General features: G+C 41.5%; 1 protein-coding gene across 4 annotated transcripts; it reads right to left on the reverse strand.

The window, feature by feature from the left end:
* Positions 1–1,032: 1,032 nt before the first annotated feature.
* RALA (RAS like proto-oncogene A) lies at positions 1,033–27,842 on the reverse strand. 4 transcript variants are annotated; one of them, XM_042888905.1, is made up of 6 exons: positions 27,788–27,823; positions 26,009–26,138; positions 10,885–11,037; positions 9,674–9,882; positions 6,188–6,362; positions 1,033–2,973 (listed from the first exon to the last, which is right to left on the reverse strand). In XM_042888905.1, exons 3-6 carry the CDS (start codon positions 10,996–10,998, stop codon positions 2,851–2,853), a joined length of 621 nt encoding a protein of 206 aa, XP_042744839.1. In that variant the 5' UTR covers positions 10,999–11,037; positions 26,009–26,138; positions 27,788–27,823; the 3' UTR covers positions 1,033–2,850. The 4 variants fall into 4 exon arrangements, with proteins under 4 accessions (XP_042744839.1, XP_042744837.1, XP_042744838.1 ...); XM_042888903.1 differs by lacking the exon at positions 26,009–26,138 and having other exon boundaries at positions 27,788–27,842; XM_042888904.1 differs by lacking the exons at positions 26,009–26,138; positions 27,788–27,823 and adding an exon at positions 25,893–25,991.

Here is a 27,842-nt window from a genome sequence, read left to right on the forward strand (position 1 = left end):
GGGAAAGCGCTTCCTGCACACCACGATGCTTTGTCAGAATCAAAGAAAACTGTTGGAAGTTGCCTTTGTTAAGCTGTGCTCATCAGGAGGCTTCAGAAGCTACCAAACAGACCGCTGAGCCCTTACCCAATATTTCTGAAAGTCCCTTGGGTTTATAAAGCTCTAAAAGAAAAAAGTGAGTTAGCATAATTCAATACTAGTTTCGTACACAATGGAAGACAACTTTATAGCTTGGTATAAATCTGTCTGGCCTGCAGTTTTATAACAGAGCAAATTACACAAAAGGTGGCAATAGGATTACCAGCATGTTAAGCTAACTGGGGAGTGAAATCCCATGGAAAGCTTTAATCCTGCCAATGTAAGAAAGCATCTTCGACTTCTTGGAGGAGAAAGAGGAGAGAAAATGCTTACTGAAGAAGCACTTTAAGCAGGTAAACCTAGCAGTTTCAGGCATAGCAGTAGGCTGAAGCATGAGTTCATGATGCAAATGGATCACATATTGGATGACTCTCTCAGGATGTACCAAATCCTATTTATACACAGTTCAACTTATTTTCCCTGCAAGCTGGAGAAGCAAATTTACATCATCCCAGAAAATGCTAGAAGACACAGCTTCAGGAGCACCTTTTTTTTTTTTCCCCCTTAGATTTATACAGGATTTCCTTTAAAGAAAAAAAGCAACAAAAAAAAATACAACCCACCAAAACAAAAAAAGCCAAACTCTTGCCATTCTTATGGAAAGGTCCTTCTGGAACACACTTACCTCAATTTTGTCTGTCTGCTTTCTGACATTCCCTGGTATAGCAAGCAGGGTCCAATCAGCACTGGATAGAAGGGAGCACATGCGTAGTCTCAGCTTTCACAAAGTGGATTTTTTAATCAGACTAGTTAAATGTAATCTACAATTTTGTTTTGTTCGCATACACTAAAAAGACCTCTGGAATATTTCAGTTTAACTGCTTGACAACTGCTCTCAACTACAGCAAAGTGACATAACACACACGGTGCTCATCAATAAACACTGCACGAGTATTTAAAAAAAGTGGAAGTTTATTCATCTTTGAATGGCTCAAATAGCAAAGAAAAGGACAGGGTAAGGCATCAGCCGAGACAAGTTTCATATGTCTGGTGGCTTCATAACACCTCAGCTCCCAGCAGACAGATTCCAAAGCAAAGTCACAATGTTAGTGGTTAGACTCCCTGGCTAAGTAGACCAAAATGAGTACACAGGAAGATGATGTCTGGCTCATTTGCCACAGTTACATGAGTAACTTTAATTCTGCACTTGGCAGTCTACTAACACACATACAAAATTCCTACTGATAAATATTTAACGTGACAAAGATAACTTCTAAGACTTGAGCCCCTAGAATGTCTGTTAGCATGAAAGTTAAATATTTGTTACCTAGTTTGCTTGAGCACATTTTAAACTGTCAGTTATAGGCTTACACATGTATAAAAAGTGTAACAGTTTGTGGAATTGATCCAGCCCACCTTGCCCCAGAGGAGTCCAAAACCCTCAAACCTTCTGGTATATTTTTAGTTAAGATGCAGCACACTCATCATGTGCAGGTATTCCTGCTATTCTGAAGCAACTGAGGCAGTACATTTTGTTTGGGGATTTTGGATGTCCACGGTAAATGTTTCTGTATTGCAAAAGCATCTTTGATTGTTTAATATCAACATTAACTAGAAAAAGTAGCTACAGTGTTCCCCATTTTAAAATCAACATAAAGTAGACTAAACAGTACAAAACCTGCAGCGAGCTTCAGCCTAACACACTGTGTTCCTGCAGCTGAGTGTCAGGAGCACAAAAGAAATTAACCGATGGCACTGCAATTTCCCAGACAACATCTTAACTCAAAATACAGCAGCGCTACTGAATCAGCTCCACCCCACCCTACTCCAGGGAGTTAAAACCCAAGGAACACCTAGACAAACAGCTACTCGCACAGGGAAGCTTCAAGGTATCAGTACGTTAAGTTCTAAGCAGCCATTCCAGGCTCGGATGTGCCACAGGCTTTTGACTTCCATCTTACACATATTCTGACCTTTCAGCTATAAGATGCCATATAGTTCACCAAGCTACAGATGACTGAATATGCTCTGTATTATTCACAAAACCATAGGATGGCACACATCTGAAGAACAGACACCGCTAGCAGACAGCTAGTTAGCGAGATCATTCATGGAACTGCACTCTACTGAGAGGGCACGCTCGCACTGATGCACAGGGAGAGTCTCCATGCAACAAGCTGAAAATACACCCTTGACTAAGCAACCTGCTATTTTAGGTTTTAAAATTAAGGCATGTTCAAATGCTTCAATGTAGAAGATTACATCACTCTTGTAGGTTAATCAGGTAATGCGGAGCCACGTAGAATTTTCCTCAGCATAACTGTTGGCATGTACATTATTCTTTCCTGATTTGCACAACTCCATGGCAAAACCACCTCCTGTTAGTTATCACGTTCACAACTGGAATTTTCAAGGCAACGAAAGACAAGACAAAGTGACAATTATCAATGATAAAAAAGTATGCTTTACAAGAAACCACAAAGTAATATTTCCCCCCATTTACTAATAAAGAAAAGACACCCCATGAAACACTACATTCAGAAGAAATGTGAGAAGGTAGGCGATCACGAAATGGTTTGCTTCTCTTGAAGCCACATCAATCTTTTTCAGTGAATTTGACTTTCAGTGCAGCTCCAATTCATGCTTTTAGTGGTACATTACAATTTCCAACATGTTAGAGTAATTTCAGTCACTTGAGCCTTCAATGGCATGCTGATAAATTATGGGTTTTTATTAGTATGGTCAAAGTAGGAAAGGAATTCGGGGTTTTGATTATAAAATGCAACATCTTTCTCTGATCCTCTTAGCTAGGCTTTTTCTTTTCTTCTTTCCATTCTTCTCTTTGCTGTCCTCCATTTTTCTGGCTCTAATTTCTCTCATCAAATCAAAAAACACCTGGAAAAGATGGAAGAACATAAATGCCAAAATACCATCAGACCTCTGAGTTACTTCAGGTTATCACTGATGACATCTACTTCTGGTGGTGAGAATACAATCAGTTACACATCATCAGTCAGAGCAAACAAAGACTAACCCAACAAATCTCTCAGTGGTTTTCAAGGCCAAGTCCAGGCGATGCACATCTGCTTCTTTCATGGTACCTGTAGTTCAACTAGCTTCTGCTGTTTGCTTATGAACCTTGTCAGAAGAATTAAAGCAAGACTCATATCGCTATCTGGGGTTTTATTTTTTTCCCCATTTCCTATCTACATCTTACATCTTACCCTGAGGAGACTCAGGGAAATCAGTTTACATTTTGAGACTATTCAGTGATGAACTGCAAAGATTGAAGCACTGCTACCATTAGTTCTAGTAGCACACACTAAACATTTCACAGTCACTGTGCCCCATGATGCAAATCTAAACAAAAAGTGCAGAAAAAAATGAATTAGCATTCCCTTTAAACACGGGTTATCAACCATACAACTACATCAGCTATTTTCAGATTAGGTATCTCAAAGTGTGCATAAACTTCATTATTATCAAGTAGGAAAAGAAGTTGGAGACGTATCAATGACTCATTTAAGAGAGGAAAGACTGTAAGCTAAGGCCTATGACAGGAGCCTTAAGTTACTTCATTCATTAAGACAATCTTGCCTTACAGAGGGCTACAGAAAAGAACTGTTTCATCTCTGTTATCATAGGAGATCATTTGAACAGTTCTAAAACTTCTCCACCAGGAAGACTCCCCTCCTGATCTGTCAGGGCGCTTGATCCATTTCTATGCAGCACAGACAGTGCAAGGACTGAAAATCTCTTCTGTAAGAACACAGCAGGTATTTTTATCTGCAATCACACTAATCTCATATCGACCGCAGCAAAAGCATGAACCTCCATTACAGAGGACATGAGGAAAATCAATGCAACTATGTGTCTCCATCAAAAAATACAACTGCCTTTAGGATACTACATGTTGAAATTGCTTGCTTTACTTAAACCTCTATTAATGGTATGCTGCAACTGTCAGCTTGCTTAAGCCTGGCACTGTATCACAGCATCTGGGATACGTAACCTAGTGTGAGAAAATCTTCCTTTGCTTACTGTTGTTATCAGAGTGAGTGAAAGCTCAAGCCCACCCTTCTGGAATTTAGAAAAGAACAATTTTTTATAGAATGCTAATTTAAGTTCATATAATTAACCCTGTAACTTCAGATGCTTTAAGAAAACAAGTAACTAATACCTGGTATTCACTAGGGCCAACAAAGCCTCCTTGGGAGCAGCCCTGCTGAGGACTTCAGGGTTTTGGTAGATAAAAAACCTAACAGGAGTCAGCAGTGTGTGCTTGCAGCCCAGAAGGCCAATGGTATCTCCTGGGCTGCATCAAAAGAGGAGTGGCCAGCAGAGTGAGGGTGCCTTCCTACTCTGCTCTTGTGAGACCCCATCTTGAGCACCACATCCAGGTCCGGGGCCCACAGCTCAAGAAAGATGTGGACATTTTGAAACAGGTCCAGAGGGAGGCCATGAAGATGATCAAAGGGCCGGAGCATCTCTCTGAGGAAGAGAGGTTAAAGAAGCTGGGCTTATTCAGCCTAGAGAAGAGAAGGATCAGGGGAGAACTCACTGTGGCCTTTCAATACTTAAAGAGAGCTTATAAACAGGAGGGCAGTCAACTTTTTACATGGGCAGACAGCGGTAGGATAAGGAGGAATGGTTTTAAACTAAAAGAAGGAAGAAGGATTAGATATCAGGGAGAAATTTTTTAACCAGAGGGTGATGAGGTGCTGGAAAAGGTTGCCCAGAGATGTTGCAGATGCCCAATCCCTGGAGGTGTTCACAGCCAGTTTGGATGGGCAGCTTGACCTAGTGCCCGATCTAACGGCTGGCAAACCTGCCTGCAGGAAGGAGATGGGAACCACATGATCTTTGAGGTCCCTTCCAACCCAAGCCATTCTATGACTCATTTACAGATCTTCAAATCAGAACTCTATGTAATACATATCAATCTGGGTCCGTAATGCCACCTGTTCCAAAAAGGAGCCCTGAGCCCTTTAGTAGCCTATCATGTGAATGCAAAAGTTACCGGTTACATATCTTAAAAATATTTACTTTTGCCCCCCTGCTGCTAAAGGGTGATGAAACAGATTTGGACGACCTCAGAATTTCTGCAAGACTGAAACAGGTGGATGTTAACTGCAATTATGCACCAAAACTAAAAGCAACTGAACTGCTCTACATTTAATTGACTTAATGTTCCCTGCAGAACAGCATGACATTTTTACTTTAGCACTGAACAATCCATTTGTTCACAATGACAACTGACAGATGACAACAGTAAAGCTTAAGTTATTGAAAACAGTACTCCTATTACTGCTTTATGCTTCAACTACTCATATGTAAGCATTTACATTAGAAAATTTCTGGGTCATCAAGTCTATCAAGAGGTCTGACAGAAAAAATCTGCACTTTAAACTAAGCTTCTCACTTTTGCCAGATACCTATTACTTTTTAGTCTACAAGGCTGACAGTTATTCCAAATGCTGTGTTTCAAGAAGTCCTGCCTTCTCAAGATGCAAGTGAAATACTTAGAGCTAATCAGTAATTTATCATCTTTGTGCTTTCTTATGACCTTCTGATCCAGGCTTTATCCCAAAAAGCTCTGGAGGCACTTCTGGGCCATTTAGAACCTAAAAGAGTAAATCCATTCTTCATCGACACAACACACAGGCATGTGGTTAGACGAGGGTAGACAGGATTCCAATCCCTCCCTTGGTTTTCTAAGCCATTTTATTCCTCAGACAGCATTCTCACTGTCTAGAAGCAGCTTTATCTTCCAGTTACAGAAAACACAAGAAGACAAGGCTAATACAATTGCCTCAGTAACTTTTTAACAATAAAAGGTCTTGTCTAATGACTTAACCCATCACAGTTTAGGATGTGATAACTTGCTATGCCTATGCATGCTCACTGTTTCACTGTTTCATATTAAGCAACTTAGTCATGCACTCATCACAAGCTACAGGAGAAAAGCATTTGTTTTAAGATCCACCCCCCCAAGTAAAGAGGCTAAAATGACTTGAACGTGCAGGCTATGACCCATAGAAGACAGATATAAAGTAAAAACTGACAGAGATTGTTTTATTATTAGGTGAGTTACGAGGCAAGTCATTACCTTGTCAACATTGGCTCGTGTTTTTGCAGAAGTTTCCACATAGTTAACATTCCACTGGTCAGCTCTGTTTTTTGCTTCTTCTATAGAAACTTGCCTTTTATCTTCCAAATCTGATTTGTTACCTACTAGCAAAAAAGGAACATTCTCATCTTCTTTTACTCTTAAGATCTGCTCCCTAGAGAAAAATAGAAAAGCAAAAAATAAATTACTTTATGGAGTACATTCTGGAGTACTGTTCTTAGAACACAAGAATAAGAATGCGGATTTAAACACTCCTCCATCCTATTCCTTTTATACTCACTCACTCTTTTTATGAAGCTTGCATAGCAGCAACATCTTAAACCAAGACAGACTATTGGTCTTCCAGGAAGGAAGATGAATCAGTAACAGATTAAGCAAAGTAGAACAGGTGAGAATTTAAACTAATGAAGTTCTCCTTTTATTGAAGATATTACTTGACACTATTTCTCACTGCATCTTATTATTATCAGCAATCACATTTTTTAATATACCCAGACTACGTTCTTACACTCGACTTTTTTTTTTGTGCCACTTTTAAAGCTGATGAAATTAACTAATTAGGTAGTAAGCTTAACAAGAGAAAAATCTCCTTTCAGGAATCTTTCTGAAGTCACTTACATGCAGCCCCTACAAAGATCTTAATGCAGTTATAAGCCAGCGTAAGGATAACAAGTTGCACATACATCAGATTTTTAAGGAAGGATCCTGTCTGAACCACTCCAATGAAGAGTTTAAATTTATAAACAGAACCTACAGTATAAAGTACTACAAATGCTTTGGTACATCTATCTGAAGAACATTGCTCCCGGAAGACAAGCATTCTCTCTTTTGCCTCAGAAAGCTGTACAGAGTTAGCAGTGAAATTTAGCCCTCCATCGTGGAACAGTTTCTGAAGATCAACAAGAAGCACAAAGAACCACATTCCCTTTTCTGGCTGAGGTGAAGCCTATCAGCAGATTTCACGTAGAACAGAAAGAAAGTGGGAAGAGTCAACTGATCCTGTAACTATCCTTTGATTGGGCACACATCAGAATCCTCTTGTTGGTGTGAGATGTTTTCCTTTTTGTAGCATTTGGTTTTGTTGAGTTAGCTTCTCTTTTCTTTTAAACCAACAGATATGCATTGGAGGCAGCCTGTAACACCACATTCATCTCTCAGCTGTAATTAAAGTAACATTCCTTCCCTCCCTGCTAAATAGAGCAAGTGTTGCACCTGTGCTTGCAGATATTAAGTAGCTTGAATAGCCAGTGGATTAGGATGAGTGAAAACACCAGGATTCAGTGCAACAATGACAGAATCCGTTAGAATAAGACTTTCAGATAAAAGACTACATATACCAGATGGAAGCCTAAGACTTAAATTCTCTGGAGCCTCTTCTCAAAGCAAGAACACATTTTATCAAATCGCCTTTCAAGTATTTAAAAATGTAGTCCCAGCAGATGTGCCTTCTATTGGAAAAAAAATTACCTAAAAGAACGATGGCATTTCAGAGCCCCCTGGAAAACCCATCGAAGATAGCGATATGAACAGCTCTGCTGATGCCAATCAAGGAGAACAAAATTCTGTGGAAACACTAAAATGTCCAAATTCTTCTTTAGTCATTTTCTTTTGCACCTGTCTCTTAAGTGGTATCATCTCAGGCTAGTCAACAATGCCAAAGGTATTTTAACTGAACCTTTCAGGAGACACAGGGTATTTTTACACAGAGCAGAAAGAATACATTGTTATGAGGCCTATTGTAGCACTTAGGCTTCAGTAGTTTCAAAAACAACCTGAAAAGCACTTTAAGAATTGTACTGGGCAGAGTTTTAATCTCTGCATCAAAGGGCTTCTTTTTCTTCCACTTCTTTCCTGTTTCAGCATACATACTGTCAGCACTCACCCTGGCTTAAAAAACAGGACTTCTTTCTAGATTCATAGAAGATGGAAGAGGGCCTCTGAAGAAGCCATTTTGCACTCCAGAGCTCAGCCATACTAACCAGCCCTCCAGGACTGCCGTAAGTAGCATAAGCCTGTAAATCAGTCTGGGCTCCTCTCTCCCTCTTTAAAGACACAAATACATACACTCACATACTGAGAAAAGGAAACTAAGAAAAAAAAAAACAAACACACACCAGAAGGGGACAAGCTTTCTTTCTCCCCTCTCCATAACTGCTCCTCCACCCTTAGAGAAGATTTTAAATGTATTCTATACTTAGTCCTAATTAACCTGAGCTATGATAGCATCTCTAAGAACGCTTATTTCAACGAGATGCAGATCATTTCCTTTTATATTATCTCCCTCCAATTTTGCTTAACTTTGAACTGCTAAAATTTTGGGGGAGTGGTGACTTTTTTTACTGTAATATTATATAGCAATGAGATTTCTTTTCTTTGTAGATACGTGGAGGGATGAGTGTTTTAAACAGGCTCTCAAGCAAATTTAAATACACATAATATGATGCTGTCTAAATCTCTTACCATTACAAGGGTCTTAATACCTTGCATGCTTGAAAAACACTTCAAAAATAAAGAAAACAACTGGCCTATTAAATCCTCATCCACACCTAGTTGACAAAGGAGAGAGGCTGTGGATGTGATCTACAAAGATTTTGTTAAAGCCTTTGACTCTGCCTCCCTCTGTACCCTCCTGCAGAAGCTAGCAGCCGTGCTTTGGACAGGTACACTCTTTGCTGGCTAAATAAAACTGGTTGGAGGGCCAGGCCCAGAGAGTGGTGGTGAATGGAGCTAAATCCAACTGGCGGCCAGTACGAGTGACGTTCCAGAGCAGTGAGTGCTGGAGCCAGCCTTGTTTAATGTCTTTATTAACAATCTGGACAAGGAGATCGAGTGCACCCACAGTAGGTTTGCAGACGACATCAAGCTGGGAGGAAGAGTCGATCTTCCTGAGAGCTGGAAGGCGCCACAGAGGTGGCTGGATGAGCCGAGGCCTATCGCATGAGATCGAAAAGACCGGGTCCAGCATTTCAGTAACACTAATCCCACACATCACTACAGACTTGGAGCAGAGTGGCTGGCAAAAGCCACATGGGCCAAAAGGATTCAAGCATGTTAGCTGACAGCTGGCTGAATATGAACAAACAGTGTGCGCCCAGGTGGCCAAGAAACCAGTGGCATCTGGTTTGTAACAGATAGTGCAGTCAGCAGCATTAGGAGATGGCTGTCCGTCAGTACTCAGCACTGGAGAGGCTGCCTATTCACAAACATGATTCTTTGCACTGTAGTGTAAGTGTAAAGCAACACTGATTTACAAAAGGCATCTGCTCTGTTGCAGTCATCTTTCTGGCATTCAGAAGCAGAGCAGCAAAGATATCTGAAGTGGCACAAAGACAGTAAAGGTATGGTTAGGCATCTATTCAAAGTAACGTGACTACAGTCATCTATTCTGGACTACCAATGATACTGCAAAAAAAAATAAATTGTAAGAACCTCACTATAATTACAATAACTTGCCTTGTAACCTACCTGAAATCTGCAGTAGCTGCAAATGACTCCAGCTCTGTAATAGAGAAAACGCAAAGAAAGCCTTCTCCACTTCGGAAGTAGTTGTCTCTAATTGCAGCATAGTCCTCCTGCCCTGCTGTGTCCAATATATCAATTTGGACCTCTTCCCCATCCAGAACCACCTTTTTCCTGTAGCTGTCAGCTTTGGTGGGCTCATAATCTTCTACAAACTAGAACCAAAAATGTTACTGTTTGAAAACCAGGTCTGCGCAGGGCAAATGCATCTATTTTCTTTATGGATATAACAAACATCTCACATGGTCACAATAATAAGCAAGCCCATGTATTTAGACTACATGAAATACCCAAGTTATTCAACATAGCTAAAAGCAGGCTCCCCATCAACCCAAACCACTTATGGGATTTTATTTTTTTCAGCCATTACAAGGAAATTTTAAAAGGAACTGAAAAACACCAGTGGCCGTGCACCAAGTGTCTGCTTTTGGTTAAGCACAGCATCTGGCTGCATTTCATTATAGTATCAGACATTTCTGAGTATATTTAATATCGATTTTTAAGGGACACTGAAGGCATAGCTTCCATTTCTTAGTCAAAAGGAATGACTTTCACTGACAAAAAAAAGTAGGGAAATGAGAAAAGATTTTTTTTTCTTCAACAGCAACATAAAAAAAGGAAAAAAATTGGTCACCTCAAGCACCAAGCAACTTCCTGAAGCAAAGAAGCTTTGAGTTTCAGTACTGAAGCTTTAACAGGTCTAGTAGCCAATGTGAAAATATACTCTAAAGGAGCTAGCTCTACAATCACTAATTGCCTAAAAATCAAGGGGGAGGGAAAAAAAGGCAGATTTACATATTGACAGGTGTCTCTAAAGGAAAAAACTCAGAATTTCAAAGTCACAGAACAGTTTGGGTTGGAAGGGACCTTAAAAAGCCCACCCTGTTCCAATCCCATGCTGAGGGCAGGGATGCCTCCCAATAAACTAGGTTGCCAGTGGCCCCATTCAACCTGGCCTTGAACACTTGCAGGGATGAGGTGCCCACACTCTGGACAGCCTGTGTCAGTGCAAAAATATTTGTGCTCAATTTAATAGTTGACATTTGTACATCATATACATTTAGACCTTTCCAGAAAATAACTGTACCAATTAATGCTTAAGTAACAACACTACATAATAAACGTCACAGGGGATAATTTATAGGGGACATTCTTACCTCATCATACATAAACTGTAGTGTTAAAGCAGATTTTCCTACACCACCACTTCCCACCATGATGACTTTATGTAAAGCCAGTGAATTCTGCCCCTTAGGCTTATTTGCTGCCATCTTTGGATTACAGAAAATTCACAGGTATAAAACGAAAACCTAGAAGAAAAAACATCACTTCATTAGTTCTCCCCTTCCCACACGCAGTGTTTTAAATGCATTCATTTCAAATCCCTGCACAGCTCAGATTTAGAGATATTTAGGTTTCAGTTCTGTTACCTTCACTGAAAACCACTTCTTACTGGAAATCATTCTGCAAATTACAACAAGCTCATCTTTCTTTTTTTTTGGTGGCAAGAAAGCCATCACCATCTGCAAAGGGCACAGGTTCACAGCATCCAACAACAATTAGGGAGAAAGATTTACATTTTGGTACGTGATGCTTTCTGTTACAGACATGGCATTTGGCAGGAATTCCTCTTAGTTTACTAAGAAAGAATTGTAGAAAGGAAACCACAGTGAGTCAACACAAGAAAGCGTGAGATATGGCAGCTGCAGGGAAAAAAAACAGACATTTGAAGGAATTTCCAGCTCAAATAGCAGGCACTGGGACAACAGTAGCATCAACAAGGATTGGTTTCGTGCACTTTTCAGAGAAAACCAGGCAAGTGTGTCATTTCAATCCTAAAAACAACCTGTTTCTGCAGGTCAATCAGGAACTGAAAGAACAATCTAGGTGAGGCAGAGTGCAAAGAATCAACTTGTCTCTGCAGACTACAAACACAGTTACCCAACGTACCACAACAGCTCTTCTAGTCCCACAGCTGCTTGGACAAACACAGCCTGCACCTCGGCAATATTATAGGGCTCTGCCACAGTTCATTCCCACACATGCTCTAATGTGCATGTGCACGTATACAGGAAATAATCCCATCAGATTTTGGGTTTTCTGTTTTTAAATCACATGGTTTTTAGCAGAACCCCCACTGTTCTCATCCCTCGCCTTCCTTTCGTTCCTTCCCTATCCCAATAATAGCATTACTGTATTTGTGTTTAAAGGAAGGCAAAACATTCTGTCTTAAAAACGCAGGAAAGTCTCTGCACAGATTTACAAGAATGCTTAAAATCTCGTCAGCATCCCCTTCCTCCAGAGATTAAGGTCAAAAGCTCTAATGCCCAAAATGACTTCTGTGTTACAGGGGGTGTAAATACACTGCACATCTACAACAGCAACAGAACCAAACAGTTGACAAGAAAGCTCAGAAAGCACTCACATGGCAACGCAGGTTACACACAGAACTATCAGACAATAACACAGCTCACTAATCAGATGCCTTTACTTCTGACAGTCTCACACTAAAATTACGTCCTCCTGCACTGTGAATCACCATGGTGTGCAAATCAAACAACTGGAACATCAAGAACAACAGTTTCCTTGAAACTTACACCAAAGCCCTTAGCTGAGAACATGTTTTTGTCAGCAATGAGGCACTTACATAGAAAAGCATGCTGACTGAAATGTCATTAAAGACTGAACCAATCCTTCCTGCAATTAAAGATAAACGCAGAAGAAATCTACATGAAGAACTCTGGATCACAACAGTAACGCTGCCTATTACGCTGTCAAAGAACTCGGAAAATGCACTGAATGGCTTAACTTGTTTCTTCCAAAAGGGTTATCCAAGTGAAATGAGCACGAATGAGCTGCTGCACTAATTACAGACACATAGCAGAGAAACATAACTAACGTTACATTACAGTTTTTTTTTTTTAAAGGAGCACAAGAACAAAACAAAACTGGGTTTTGGTCACTGAAGCTTAAGAACCACTGCTTTCTTTTTACTCAAGAGGGAGCATGAGAACATGAAAATAACTCCAAGCTGGGTACATTTTCAACCCACTACAGCACATTTTGAACTACTCCATATCGTTCTGCTTTTGCATTTTTCTCTAAAGAGAAAAGAACATATACCAGAAGTTGTGCCTACTTTCTTTGTAACATGTGTTTCATACAAATAATACATAGAAGCACTCCTCTGAACCAGCAACTGACAAGAGCTAATTTTGACAAGTTTACATTGCAATAAATAGCCTTGGATGCACAACTACTGAAGCACCAGCACACACAGGTATGGCCACACCAATTCTACTGAGCAACAAAGCAGAGTATTCTTCCACATGAACATCAACAGTGCAGGAAATTCAAATGAATTCAGCAGGACTGCTGTCAGATGTGTCTCTGCAAGATCAATACCACCATTTGCTCTAATATGTGAGTCACGTTTCACCGTTACACTTGTTGTAAATTAACCTGTAATCTTTAGGTAGACTGATCAATGGGAATGTTCCTATTCTATGAGAAGCTCCAATTCAGCCAGCAGGATTCCAGCATACAATTAGCTGCCACGTGTTCTCTGTCCAGCTGACAAACTGCTTTCAAAACAGAAAGATCCTTATAAGCAGTCAGGTTAGTGAAGATGCTTCTTTCCACTGAACGTTCTTCTAAGATCTTGTGGCAGGCGATCATTTTCAGAAGCCCTGATAACATCTTTTCAAAGAAGCGTAAGAGACAAAGTGAAAGAAAAACCCAGAATTAAGAAAAACCTGACCCAACCAGTCATCAGGACATCAATAACCATCAGTGGACAGCATCCCAGTGAGATATCAAAGAGAGCTAGACTTCATGCTACTCCATTTCAAATCTGAAAGATAAGCTTGTCACCAATACTCCACCCCACTTTGTGGTGGGAGGAGGCTCGGTGAGGTCAGTTTGCTTTCAAGTTCTTCACAATCCAACAAAGATACAAGACTGGCAAATTCAGGCCTGCTGAATGGGAAACTAGAAAAGACCAAGAAACAAGCTACAAACTGAGCAGGATTCTGTGCAAGTGGCATTCAATCCAGAGACTGCCCTACAGCACATACAGCACTTGAGAGAACACAGACCTCAAAAGTGATGTTACTGCCACATACCCCTACCTTTTCCAGTCTGCCTTTTAAAGCAAAGTGGATCATAGCTTCCAATTTTAACAGTAAAGTATGCAAGATGCAAAGCAAATTTTCCTATCCTTAATTCATGTAGCCTTCTTTGCGTTCATAAAAAAATACAAGTTTTGTTCATATCTGTTTTCTTGGTTGTTCTACTCTGATAAAACTGGCAGAGCATGGCAAGAATGCTGTTGTGTGTAGGTCAAAAAAGTACACTTCCATATTTTGTTGTAGCACGATTTATTTTTTCCATCTTGACACTAAAAAACTGTTTTGAGTTCCAAAGACAAACAGGCTGACCTGCAGCAGAACCCCACGTTACGACACAGCAGCGGAGCTCACAGAGATAAGCAGGGTGTTGTCAATAGCTGTGTAATCCATCCATACAGGTCAGCTGTTTACCACACCCGCTGGTAATCCCCACCCAGCAATAAAGCTGATGAGATAGACCAGTTTATTTTTAAACAGTTCTTTGCGTAGTCTAACAAGCCATAAGAGAAGTGAAAGCTTAACTGGCTCGACAATGTACCCCCATATCTTCACTTGAAGGGCGAGAGCTGTCTAACCACCACCATGGATCTCTCCTCACCTATGCTGCAGATAAGCTCCTAGGAAACTGCCCTTCACAACATGTACGAGCACAGAAATGCACAAACAGATGTGTCTCAGTGGCTGCTCAGCTGAAGTGAGTTCTGCACACCCCTACAGCTGCTCATTATCTGCACGCAGATAAGTGCTCACCCCAGTTCTGTGCTCCGTCTCACAGCAGGCTTCCAGCTGGAGCCAGGATCATTGATGTAGAGCAGGTTAGGGTGGGCTTAGATTACAGAGGAACTGAAGGAGAACCAACTAGAATTCGTGTTAGCATCAGCCACAACAGTCCAGCTGCAGAAATATATTCCAAAGGATGAAGAGTAGGGAGAAAAACGAGCTAAGATCACTCGGCTTAGCAAAAGGAACTTGTAGCTGGATGTGTAAAATGTGTCTCTCTCAAGCGACCAGCTGCTACCTGTCGTAATGCTAACTCTCCCAGAGCTGCACACCTTGCACAGCAGGCCCTCTGTTGAAGAAACACTGTGTGCCCACTGGTTCTAAACATGGCAGGCAGCTCCAGCCACCAGAGGAACAAACAGGAGAGTGTTCCTGTAGAGGGACCTGAACAAGGAAGCTAAGTGTGTTTGCATCATGTTAACTCTTGTGTAAAGTCTTGGAGCATGGAGCAGCTATCCAGATTCACAAGCACAAGTAGGACGATCAGGTACCAGTACAATTAGAGGTTTGCAACTCCAGGGACAAGGTTTTATGGCCAGATATTTTTGCAAATGTCTGACAGTGGAAAAAAAACCAAAGTAGTAATTTCTGATCTCCCCACTGCAAGTGTCTGTCATCCAAATTCTCAGATTCTCTTTGGAAGTTAATTCTTACAGAATAACGTGCTCCAAAACAACTATCCAAAGCATTCTTACAGATGTGCAAACATGGCCGACTGTGTACCAGCTTAAATAAACGGATGTCTAGCTCACATTGCATCTTTTCCTTCAGAAGGAGCACTGATACAGATCTCCCTTTAGCTAGCAGCAAATACTCAGCAAACTTAGTGAACAATCAGATCCAAGGCATCTACTCCTGCCAGAATGTACCTGACCCTGGCCAACAATCCAAAAATTAAGGAAGAGTAAATCATATGATCAGTTGGCCTTATTTTCAAGGGAAACTGACTAAAAGGGGTCAAGAAGTTACGCTGTCCATTTTGATCCCTCTGGAGTCTCATGAACGCAATCTCAATGAGCGCAGACCAGGGAAGGAGAAACATTACACTAAGTCACGTCATCACAGGCACGAATTCAGCTGGCAATTTCTGCACTGCTGTACATAAGGCTGAATGCAGGCTTTGTGAAAATGCACTTGTCCTTAACGGGAGAACTTTCATTTGCTGCAGGCATTTGTGTGAAGGAGACTGGTTCAACACAGCCCTGTGTTTGAAGATAATTGGTACAGTTAGCATACTAGATTCCAGTTAATAAGAAGGGATAGTGGTGTCTTCCCTCAATTACAAAACAGTTTCTTACTATTAGTAGTTTTATAGCCTTCACAACGCTGTGACATCAAAACTGAACTCCAATTCCTTTGCTTCTGTTCTCTTTAAGGGAAAATTATGTACAGATTTGCAGGACGGTAACATTAAGTTTATTACCCTCTCACTTCTATGATGAGCACTGAGGACTGTTTCACATAGAGAGCATCAGTAACAACTTACACGTCACAGCACCTGATTTTGTTGTTTTCCCACCCACTCCTCTAAAATTCAACACATTTGGAGGAACACAAGTGATTTCACTGAAATACACGAGCTATGGGTATGATATCAAGAACTACAATTAGAATGCTTTGCCTGGAATACCTCCCGAAAGGCAAAATATTTACCAATTGCTTACTGAACAATAATAATGGAAACCTCCTGAACTAACATCTCTTTTTTAAACTAAGACCTATTATTATGTTATTACGTACTTTAAGCTTCGTTTAAAGTATCACACCAGAAACATTAGCTGTAACTTCTTTATTTCCTTCTGAAGTGAAAATCGACTGCGACTCAACAGTCCCAAAGTAAATGTCAATATTGCCCAGTTTCTCAAATTCTCCTGCAAAGTGACTCACTAATCTGAGGTTTCATATGCCTTACAAGTGACAAAAGTTCAGATTCTGGGGAAAAAACAGAAAAGCAATGATAAAAAAGACTGAATATATTTCATTTCCCTAGGGACCATCAAGAAATTTAGTCTTATTTATTATTAAAACATCACGCTTTCATCCAGTTACTTCGTTTCTTATCGAGTCCAGTAGCTTCAGCTCAGTTAACAGCAGCAAAATCACACTTCAAAACGCATAGGTCAAAAAGAATCAAGCACTGACTAGGGTACTGGATGCAGATCATCTGGAAGACAAGTCAGGAATGACTGAGATATTCCTGCAATAAAATTGTTCCTTGACAAGGAAGGAGGCAAATCCAGGCAAACAGAGCCTAGTCAGTCATCCCTCCCAACAGCTGGTTGCAATTACAATATTCAAACCACATCAGCAGAAACACCCCACGACCTAGGAACAGGCAAGACACATGAGGATATAGCACACTGCCAGCTGTTTTAAGACCTGGAGAGTAAGGAGTCTTTTTAGGTTAGATCAGCATCACTCTAATAAGCAACACCCCGTGTCTCAAGTTTGATTTGTGTTTTTATTGCAGTTTAAACATGCAACATCTGTTCAGCTCAGCACAAAGTAACGTCAGCATCGTATTAAGGTGGAACAAGTACTTCAAAAATTAAATCATCACTCTAAACTCTAAGTAGCAGCTTAAAGAAAGAGGAAATCAAACTCAAATTTTCTATCAAACCCTGGAAATAACTAGCTCCATTAGACAAAAAAACAGGTATTCCGAGCCTGTACCTCAGAAGAAGTTAGAAACACTGCCACAATAAGTCCTCTCCTAAAAATAATCCTTTGACACAAACTGAGAATTTGGATTCAGTTTCCCATGACTTCAACAAGCAGCCAAACCATATTCAAGTTTCAGTAAGAACCCTTCTTTCCAAAGCTGCCTAATGCTCACCATAAGAGGCATGTATCTCCCCCACACCCACAAAACAAACTTACTGAGGTTCCTAATACTTCTACTAAGGACAGTAAAGAACAGAAAACTGATTTCAGATCAATCTCTCAGCAGTAGGAAACATCCTCAGGCAAGAGACCCCTATTTCCCAGCTTCCCAATACGGGTACTTAGAGCTGTAACTACACTCAGACACTGAAAACAGAAGAGTCGACTTCGTTATCAACAACTCCTCATCAAGCAACTGAGGCCCAATCCATTCCAAAAATTATATCGGGCTGCTATAGAGAACAGCAGCCCCTCACATGGCAGCAGCACTATGTTTAAAGGCATCACGCATCCAGATCCCCCCAAGCAGTCACTCAACCACAAGCAGGCAGTGACCAAGCTCACAGCCTTGCTGCAGCCAAGGCTCCCACCAGGCCTTGATACCAGCTTCGGCCACAGCTGGGAATTGAGCAGCGGCTTCTACAATGAGACTAGATATGCATACCACATTTCTGAACTTCAGCATTTTGTTCCCAAAAACCCTCTAGGCATCCTGCAAGCAGATTTCTCAGGAGGCATCTCCACAAACACTCCTTGAAACCGATATGGAACGGCACAGAAAAGCCTTGATGGACTGAACAGCAGAAGCATTCTGGAACACAATCAAATTTTAAACCCTCCAGAGTACTGAAAATGAACAAGCTGTATCACCATCCACATAAACTGCTAACAAAACACACAAATGAACCCAACTGCACGGCTGCAGCGCTGCTATGTATGACCAGTATTCCCATCCTCACCTATCTGACAGCACTGATGTTAGAAACAACTAGGTGAGAAAGCAGCTCAGAAGTCTGGACAAAAACCAACCTCCACAGGCTTTAGGACAGATCTCAACAAGCTTGCTGGCACCAATCACAAATGAGAAAACACACCCGAGGGAAAAGCTGGACTGTTTGCTCCAGCCTACAGACGTCGCTGAAGAACAATGCAAGCGTTACAGGGTTCCTCAGCTATTTAGTACCTGCTGAAGATTCCTCATCTTTTATAAGCTGTGTAATGGCTACCACGGAATAGTTTACCTGGACAGATCCAAAGATCAGAGGGAAAAAAAAGCAGACTCAAGCATAGCACTTCAGTTGAAACCAAGAGCAGGCTCGTTTTCATACTACAATTGACGTTACACTGTGAAGTAATTGTAGTAAAATACATATTTACAACAGAGTCCAGTTCAGTACCTGGCTGGTACCCTATTCCAATCACTGAGGGAACAGCACTGAAGAGCTGCTTTAACATGAAATGTAAATGCCCTGCCTTCCCTTAGAATCTCCAGTGCTGGAAAAGACCTCCAAGATCATCTGCTAGTCCAACCACACACCTACCAACAATATTCCCCCATATAAGTCATGTTCCTAAGCACTACGTCTAAATGTTTCTTGAGTGCTCCCAGGGACAGTAACTCACCCATCTCCCTGAGCAGCCCTTTCCAGCATCTTACCACTCCTTCAGAGAAGAAACTTATCCTAATTTTTCCTGAACCTCCCCTGGCACAACTTGAGGCCACCCATTCTAGTCCTATTACTAATTACACAAGAGAAGAGGCTGACCTCCACCCCCCACAACCTCCCTTCACATATCTGTAAAGAGGGCTACGGTCTCCCTCCTCTTCTCCAGACTGAACAATCCCAGCTCCCTCAGCTGCTCCTCATAAGACCTGCGCTCCAGACCCCTCATCAGCTTCACTGTTCTTCTCTGGACACACTCCAGGGCCTCAATGTCTTTCTTGCACGGTACTCCAGGTGCAGCCTCACCATGTTCCTTCCCTGCAACACTGTTTGTCAGTCAAGTCAGGAGGCCGTTTAGACTTTCTGGCTACCTGGGCAATACAAACCCACACTTTTGCATGTTTAATTTAGAGTATTAAGGTGTTTGTTCCGATATAGTTTAATTTACCATAAGAAGAGCTTAAACTGTAACAGCAGTCATGGTACAAGACTGCACAGACATTTTGCTAACTAGGCTCTCACACTCATCCATGCTAGGGTCAGAGAACTTGCAGAGGTTAATCCAGGAAAGACGATGCACAAGATTTCCTAGCATAAGCAAGAACTAAGGAGGAAGAAAAGGGTAAGACTGAAGAGGGGGACATAAAGAGAAGCAGCTTTCCATACCAAACACTTGTAATTAAGTATCTCAGCAGAAGTCAATTTTCAATCATGGGAGACACTATGTAGAACAGATGCTAATACTGAATTGTACTCAGCATTTCCACAGCGAATAAAGACAACTTTTCCCACCTTGAGATAAACATAAGTGATAAGGCATTGCCTACATGGATAGATTTTACTAACAGAATCAACAACTGAAGGCCAACCAAGGGAAACACTTTGTGAGCATCGTTTGATTCGTGCCACCCAAAACATACGAGCCAGGGGTATTTTCACCCTGCATTTCAGGTGCAATAAAGCATGCTAAAAAGCCAAGATTTTGACTGGGACAAGTCAATACATCATACACACTTGCAAAGAACTGCTGCTTTTCAGCTACTCTGGAAAGCAAAAATGGAGTTCTCTCGAAGGCTCTACGCCAGAATTTGCAGCATGAGCACTGCACTTTTAAAAGCAGTTAAAGAGCTCTGCTTCAGGAAGTTGCTCACAGCATGTTCAGTACTTTTTAAATAGCTTTTTTTTCCCAACCATATTTCAAAAGAAATCTCAAATCCCAACAGTGTGCCTTTCTTGTCCTTGTACATTTACCCTTCAATATCTATTGAACGTGTTTTAAAAAGATTTAAATGCAAGCATTTTGACTTGGCGTGACAAAGTAAAGCGTTTAAACAGAGTCTGAAGAAAGCTTCCAAAAGGTGTACTTGAAATATACAGGTTTGCTAGTACAGGTCCATAAATACACATTTTCTCTACCATAAGTATTGCATTTGTTGTTAACAATCCAGTACTTCTTTATTCAGAAGTTCAGAACATCAGATGTTCATTTTCTAGAAAAAGCAGTTATCAGTACAGCCTTTTTTAAGGCCAAAAAAGACAAAGTGAAATCCCCACTCACTAAGCCTGATGCTCCAGCCAAACAGCTTCACTGCTCTCTAGGCAGAAAAGTCAACTTGATAAAGAGAAGTCTTGAAACAAGTGGCACCTGCAAGAAGCAGGTTTCCTCGTGGAAAGCTGTGCCAGCACACCAGCCAAACTGAACCGACCAAAAGAAGAGTATGCTGCATTTTGCATTTCAAGACACCACATTCCTTTTACTCCTCCAAGGAATCATCCAGCTGCAGTAAATAAATGTCACTGGTGAAATCCGACTTGGCAAAATAAGTAACTTCAGTCCTTTCATGGCTTGGTCACATGTGGTATCACTCATTTACAAACATGCACATATTCTTTCCTGATGATACTGTAAAAGCGTTAATTTTGCAGCCATATTTTCTTCAGTATCTTCTCCCTCTCCTGTTAACACTCCACACTGTGCAACTTGCTCTTCCTAAAATCCTGATCATTTTTCTGTTTTATTCATGGCAGAAGGATTTGATATGCATGACTCAAAGAGACCGGTTTGCAAACACAGAGGACTTGCAATTAACCTTTTGAGCAGGTGATTCAAATACAAAGCAGTTGCAGACCTGATGCTGCATGTTAATCCAGCATTCACGAAGTTGAAACACCACTGAGTCTGATCCCTTCCAATTATAGATATCGTTTATTCTACAACTATTAGGTCTACCATTTGAAAACTCAGCAAGAATCCATCCAGTAGATTTAAAAGACCCAACTAATTGCTTTTTGGTCGATACATGCTTGCCAGTTGTATGACACACGGCAGCTAATGGCTATTTAACATATCACAAAACACTCAGCCACTAGAAATACAGCGTCTGGTTCATGAACTTCTTATGAAGTTTTAAGTACTCAGGTCAATTTGCCACTTTCCACACAAAGTGCCAGTGTAGAATTAATTTTGCAGTCACATCCCAAATTCAAGAAACCTTAGAAAAGCCACCAGTAAAGATGGTATACATCTCTAGGTAAAGGTATACACCTCTAGGTGGGTCTCAGGCTCTATTCCTCAGGTCAGCCACAGAACATAAGAGCTACATGGCATTCCAGTAGCAGCCACAGGCTACATCCAGCTTATTTTCAAGGTCAGTCTTTCCAGAGAAGTACCAGAGAAGTCTGCCTACAGCGAAATCTGGTATCTTCATCTACATTTAACCAAATTAATTCTACACACGCTGCAACACTAAACACTGCCCAAGTGTGAACTGCATTTCCTTGAACTTGTAAATTCCAGTCGGCAGTATGTGACCTAATATCCTCTCAATACAGCACAGCGTAATATAGGATTTCCCCTGGCCTGAAAAACCTTCACTACTGACGACTTGCAAAAACATTGTACTTCTAGCTGATCATTTGAATGCTTTCAATTCAGCTGCAGTAATCTCCAATAGTGTCAGGTCTGCAGAGTCAGAATCTAACTCCACAGCCTTTTTCCTTAATACACGTACAGGCTGAATATTGCATACACTCTGGACAAGTTTCTTGTGTTATAACTCATTCCTGTCGTTGCCAGATAGCAGCCAGCAGGAAGGACCATAATCTGTTGACAAAAACACTTCCCTGAAAATCTTTCCTCCAAATTGCTGACAAATCCAAGAGTAACTACAGCAGCCTGAGTTAGCCATAGCCTTTTCAGTGCTGTATTATGTTGTACCTCACTGCTCACATTTCTGTTAAACATAAAACACCAGCATTTGGTTACAAAATTGTTTCTCCTTCAGTTTCTCCTCCAATAACTACTTTTTCCTCAGTTTGTTAAAAACAAACAAAAAACAGCTTAGAAAGACTGCAATACAAAACTTTGTTTATCAAACAGAAGATTATTTTCTTCCAGTTGGCCAAACTGCAGACAAAATCACTTGTACTAATATCGTTTCACAACGTTCTTCAAAATATTCAAACTGTGCATGCTGCACATGTGAGCTCATTTCTAACTTCTATGTCTTATACAGAATGTCCTTACTGGATAATTTCATTCTTCTACCCCTTTTGACTCCTAAAGCTGTTAAGCACAAACACTTGCAAGACAGAAAATAAAACAGATGTTGGTTAACCTTCATTCAATTAAAAAACAGAACACAGTCACATAAGCTTTCCTCCTACAAAAGTTCCACATGCACCAAGTCAACAACTAGCTGGCAAGACCAAGTATGTTAACAGGCTAGCAAAGTTTCCCAAAAGCAAAGCAAACAAAGCCACCATCAAAAACAAAACCACAGGACTCTCCCAAGCTATTTGTATCATAAAAAAAAAAAAAAAAAAAGCAGTTCATATCCCAGTCTCTGGTAGCTGAACAAAAAGCTGCTGAGAAACAGCAGCATTTTGGTGATCAGTGATTGCCCTACAAAATTATTTTTAGGTGTAACTGTGACCATAAACCCACCAGTAAAGCTAATAACTATAGATGCCCACTCAAAGTTTGTGGCTGACAGGAAGCCAGTTGCATGGTAATACATGGATAGGTTTGTGTAAAATACTTTGTGCATCACCACCTGTGGGCCTCAGCACATCACCCATCTACAGCTCATAACCCACCTAGTTCTGAACGCAGGCAATGCTGGTTAGCAATGTCTGCATAAGGTCCTTAGAGATGGTGAAGACGTGCTGGTTAAAAGCAGGCTTCTTCCTTCTTCAAAGCGGTAGCAGAAGGGTAAACAGCAGAGATCACAACTTAAGATCTAAGTTGTTATCACAACAAGATTTAAACAAGAAGACTGAGATATAACTTGAATTAAGCTTTAGAACACAACCCTGCCAAGTCCAAAGGGCAGCAACAGCTCCAGCCCACAGCCATGACTGCAAGACAAGTTCTCCTCTGAAAGAGTGCAGCAGCTGAAAGACACCATTCAGGTAACTTGGCACTTTTTAAGTATCCCTGAAATAAATGCCACTGTATTTCTAAATGGATTGTTCTAAAAATGGTTCCTTACGTCGCACTATAGTTAAAACTAAATTAGTAATGACACAAACCAAAGTAGTAATTCAGACTAGCAGCTTTCTTAAACCTATTATTGTTCTTACTGCAATATTCAATTAACAGGGAAAAACAATCCAGTAATACCATTTTATGCATCTCAACAAGTCGCGCTGCACATCTTCCTTCTCTGGTACTCTAAAACATCACAATTTCACTACTGAAGTTACATGCAGACGTCCCTTTTCACTGCAACACGAAGTTCTTAATAATTTTAGAAGGTGAACTTGCTCAAAAGAAAGCCATTTCTGGTACCTAGCCCAAAAGCACCTGCTCTTCAAATTCTGAATGACCATGCAGCCCAAAATCCAGACTCTTGTGCTTTCTTCCCAGGCTAAGTTCTTCTGTGTTATTATATACCATATCTGCAGTGCATATGAATGAGCTGGAATCTCACGGCCATTATGCCTGATCAACAGCAGGGAAAAAATACACAACAGGAGCAGAAAGAAAGGAGGCCTTAGCAATTCAAACTCACACAGACTAGTGCTGCACCACTGATATTGCAGCATGAATTACCTTAGCTAAAAAAAACCCAAAAGATGTATTACACAGTTAAAAAGCAGTGACCATTTCAAAAATGTAGAAGTCAGAGGACTGAAGGTACAAGAAGGTCCAATGAGCCACTGGTGATGGCCACACAGGACCAGTCACTGAAGCACTGCAATGAACTCTCAAGTTAGCTATTGTTAAGTACAGATTTTGACTTTATAGAAACCAGATGTTAGAATGTGTGATTTAAAGCATTATTCCTTAAAATCCAAGAAACCTGGTGCTTGGAATGAAGTTTAATTTGCACGTTATATGCAAAAGTGGAATTAAGTGGTCAACTGCCTAAAAACTGTGTAAAAAGGTACTATCCTACCAAAAAAAACTCAGCCACACAGTAATTACTTTCATTCAGCTCCTGAATTTGCTTACTTTGACCTCTGCAGTAATACTGATATAGTTAAGAACAAGCTTCTCCCACCCATGCTTCAAGTTGAGCCTTCATGCCCATCATCTCAAACACTCTCCACGGCACCAATTGACAAGCCAGCGGTGTTTCCAACGTGACAGACATCACTGGGCATACTGCACTGCTCAGTAATGCTGCTTTCCTGTCTGTACCGGTTACTTCGTTTTGAAGTCTGAAATAAATTCTATAGGGAAAGGTATGGAAGTTGTTAATTCCAGCTAAACAAATGCCCTTTAAGGAGAGCACAGGTCTACTGTGCCACGCTGGATACCAGACTACCCTGCTACAGGCTTGAAATGCAAGGTTAGCTTTCCTCTGTGCTGCTGGATGCGCTTCATTCAAGAGGAGAACTAGCAAAAGGACAACACAGTGCATAGATGGCTTTCCTTGTTTTGAGTAGGACCTCCACGTTTGGAAGACTTCCATGTTTACCACACTCTACTTAATGTTGATGGAAACATTTCTGCTTGCCTACATGTGGGTGTTACATATAAGTATTCTCAGACAGCGGGAGACAAGAATCAGAGTTAAAGATTGAGTCTAACAGTGACACAGAAGAGGACAAGAGGACTCTGGAGTAAAACGATGCATGAAGCAGGGCCTGAGCGCATGGCAGCTCCTTGCTACCCACCCACCAAGCACAGGTGCAAAGCTCCTTTGCAGAACCACATTTTTTTTTGATTTCCAGAAGTACTCATTTGGTCATACAGTGTATTTACATGCCAGTTTTTAATGAAATTGTGTGGGCCACTCTGCACCAAGCATTCCCACAGTGACGCATCAAATGATGAGGTAATAAACTTTCTGTTGGAGAAAAAAATACAGTGTATTAAATGAGCTGTACGGGTAGGAATTTCATCTATAATGTAATCACATGAACTAAGGAGCCAATATCACAGAATAAGCATCATCTATTCCACTAGGTAATGACTGCTGAGTTACTATACAACCCACTCTGTCTTGTGCGTGCTACCTTTTTTGCATTCTTGGCTCCCTTCTGTATTACCATTATAAACTGCTTACAGCATAGCTCCTTTTGAATTCTCTACAGTGACTTTTTCATTATACTTCCTCTTTACATTGTCTACCATCTCCTACACACCTGTTTCTCCATCTTTCCCCTTTGTGCACAGCACACCATTCTATGCCCCAGCGGTGCTGGGGATTTTGATGACGCCAAACTAATCCTAAGCAAAACATTAGCAATAATGACTAAGTCACCCTATGTGCAACCAATTCTCTTTCATCAAGAAGTTCTAGGGCAGCATTACTTAGCTTATATGGCATTTCTTTCCCATCTGCATCCACCCCTAAGTCCAGTACTGTTTTGTTTGTTTCCGTAGGAACTTCTAAAATAGATTTTACTGTTGTGGAAAGCTCCTAAGACTCAGCCTTCTTGTCCAGCCCTTTGGATACATGGGTTCACGCCTACCAAAAATCCTGGACACACAGCAGTGACCACCAACAAACCCTTGGTTGGCAGGTGCTCGCTCCAACTCCAACTTGTTAAGGAAACGTGCTAAGAAGCAAAACAGGATTTAACAATTCCTTGGTCTGTCTGCAAACCAGATTTGCTCCAGTTTAAGGGACGCTGAGCTCTTCACATCCATAAGGACTGGACGCTTCAGATTCCGCATACTTCACCAGTAACATTTCACAGCTATCCTGAGCTGGTTTTCTGCAACAGGTAGAATAACAACATATAACAATTTCTTCCCTTAGAAATTCACACAACGTTTTGCAGAATGTCCAGTAGATTTGCACTAATTGTACCAACTGTTCTATTTCCTTCCTTCATCACATCCATTCTTCATTACAAAGGAAAGAGCCTTAAAACAGCCACCTGGTAATTGAATGTGTGATGTGGGCAGGTTGTAATGTATTCATTAGAATACTGTCACTAGCATACCAAACTGCCTCGTTCACTTAAAACACATCTCAATTTAGATTCTAAGTAATTTCGATAGCTGGGAGGTACTAGGAGTTCACTGGAATTTGGCTGTAAACACTCCTGAGGGGGTGAGGAGCTTCCTGCCCAGAACACACCATGCATGTGATCAGTAGCTTACTCCCAGGGCCACCATATCCTATAGCACTCTCCTGGTTGGCAAAACAAACAAACCTAATCAAAGAGCTACATGACTTTTTTTCCTCATACAACTATTTTTTCCCCAATTGAGAAGCTGCATGACAAACAATGCTGGTGGCAATTAGCCGAGATGTTTGCCTCAACAACTTTTTATGTAACAAGACACCATACCTACATTACTGTTTGTGACTCCCAGTGACTGGAATACACCAGGTTCTAAACTGGAACATCCTCTGCTTCAGCAATTTTATCCTCCAAGTCAGATGCACTCGAAATCTAACAGGAGTAAAGGCTCACCGTGGACAGAACATTCCTGTTTCAGGGAAACCCCCTTTAAAGATATTTGCAAGGATGTCGATGTATGGCTTAGTGGTGGTTAAGAACACAACTGTGTTTAGAGAAGTAAACCTGACTGTGGTCTGCCATTCAGTAACACAGCATATTTAACCCCACAACTGACTTCTCATGCAGAGGTCTGGATGCTTTTTGGACTGTTCTGTGTGAGATCAAGCCACTTTATTTTTAATTTTTATCACTTGAATGTCGGTGGGAAAAGAAAACAACAAAAAAGCTTAACTCTCACGAGCATGGATGAAAGGGATTAAACCCTGCAGCAAGAACCTATAGATTACACAGCCCTTCCATGAATGCTCGCAAGTTCCCAGAACCCAAATATTGAGCTATTAGATGAGTAAGCAGGCTAAGAAGAAGAGGTAAAGCTTAGGGTCACTTCGACCCAGGGAACCAACGAGTGCTTTCTGCCAGGGCAGCACAGCGATGCCACAAGGCAGACACGCGGCTCGGACGCAGACATCTCCACGGGTGACTCCAGGGGCGGACACGGCCCACTTCACACCTTCATTCCGAAAGACGCTCAACCAGAGGGAAGGCGTGGGAGCCACCAGTCGCCACTAAAATCCCCAACTCCCGATCAACCCGAGGAGCCGAGAGCCGCCTTGATTTGGGGAACTCGCTCCGCACCTTTTGTCTGGCAGAAAGCCGCCTCTCCCGGCCCTCGCAGCGCTCCTCCCGACGCCCCCGGCCGCAGGGCGGCAACACGAGCCGAGCACCCGCAGCCCCCGGCGGCCCCCAGGCCTCTCCCCACGGCCGCGCCGAGCCCAAGAGGACGCAGCTGAGGGGCCGGGCCGCGGCGCTCACCCGCCGTCGCTAGGAACAGGCGCCGGCCCCTGCCGGACCGCAGCTCCCCCCACCCTTCCCGTTCGCTTCTCCCAGCTCACCTGCGGCCGGGCTGCCCGCCGGAGGAGCGAGTGAGGCGGGCGGGGCCGGGCGGGG

This window comes from Lagopus leucura, unplaced genomic scaffold (assembly GCF_019238085.1).
Source record: "Lagopus leucura isolate 7727_CA_CO unplaced genomic scaffold, USGS_WTPT01 Super-Scaffold_100157, whole genome shotgun sequence".
NCBI lineage: Eukaryota > Metazoa > Chordata > Aves > Galliformes > Phasianidae > Lagopus > Lagopus leucura.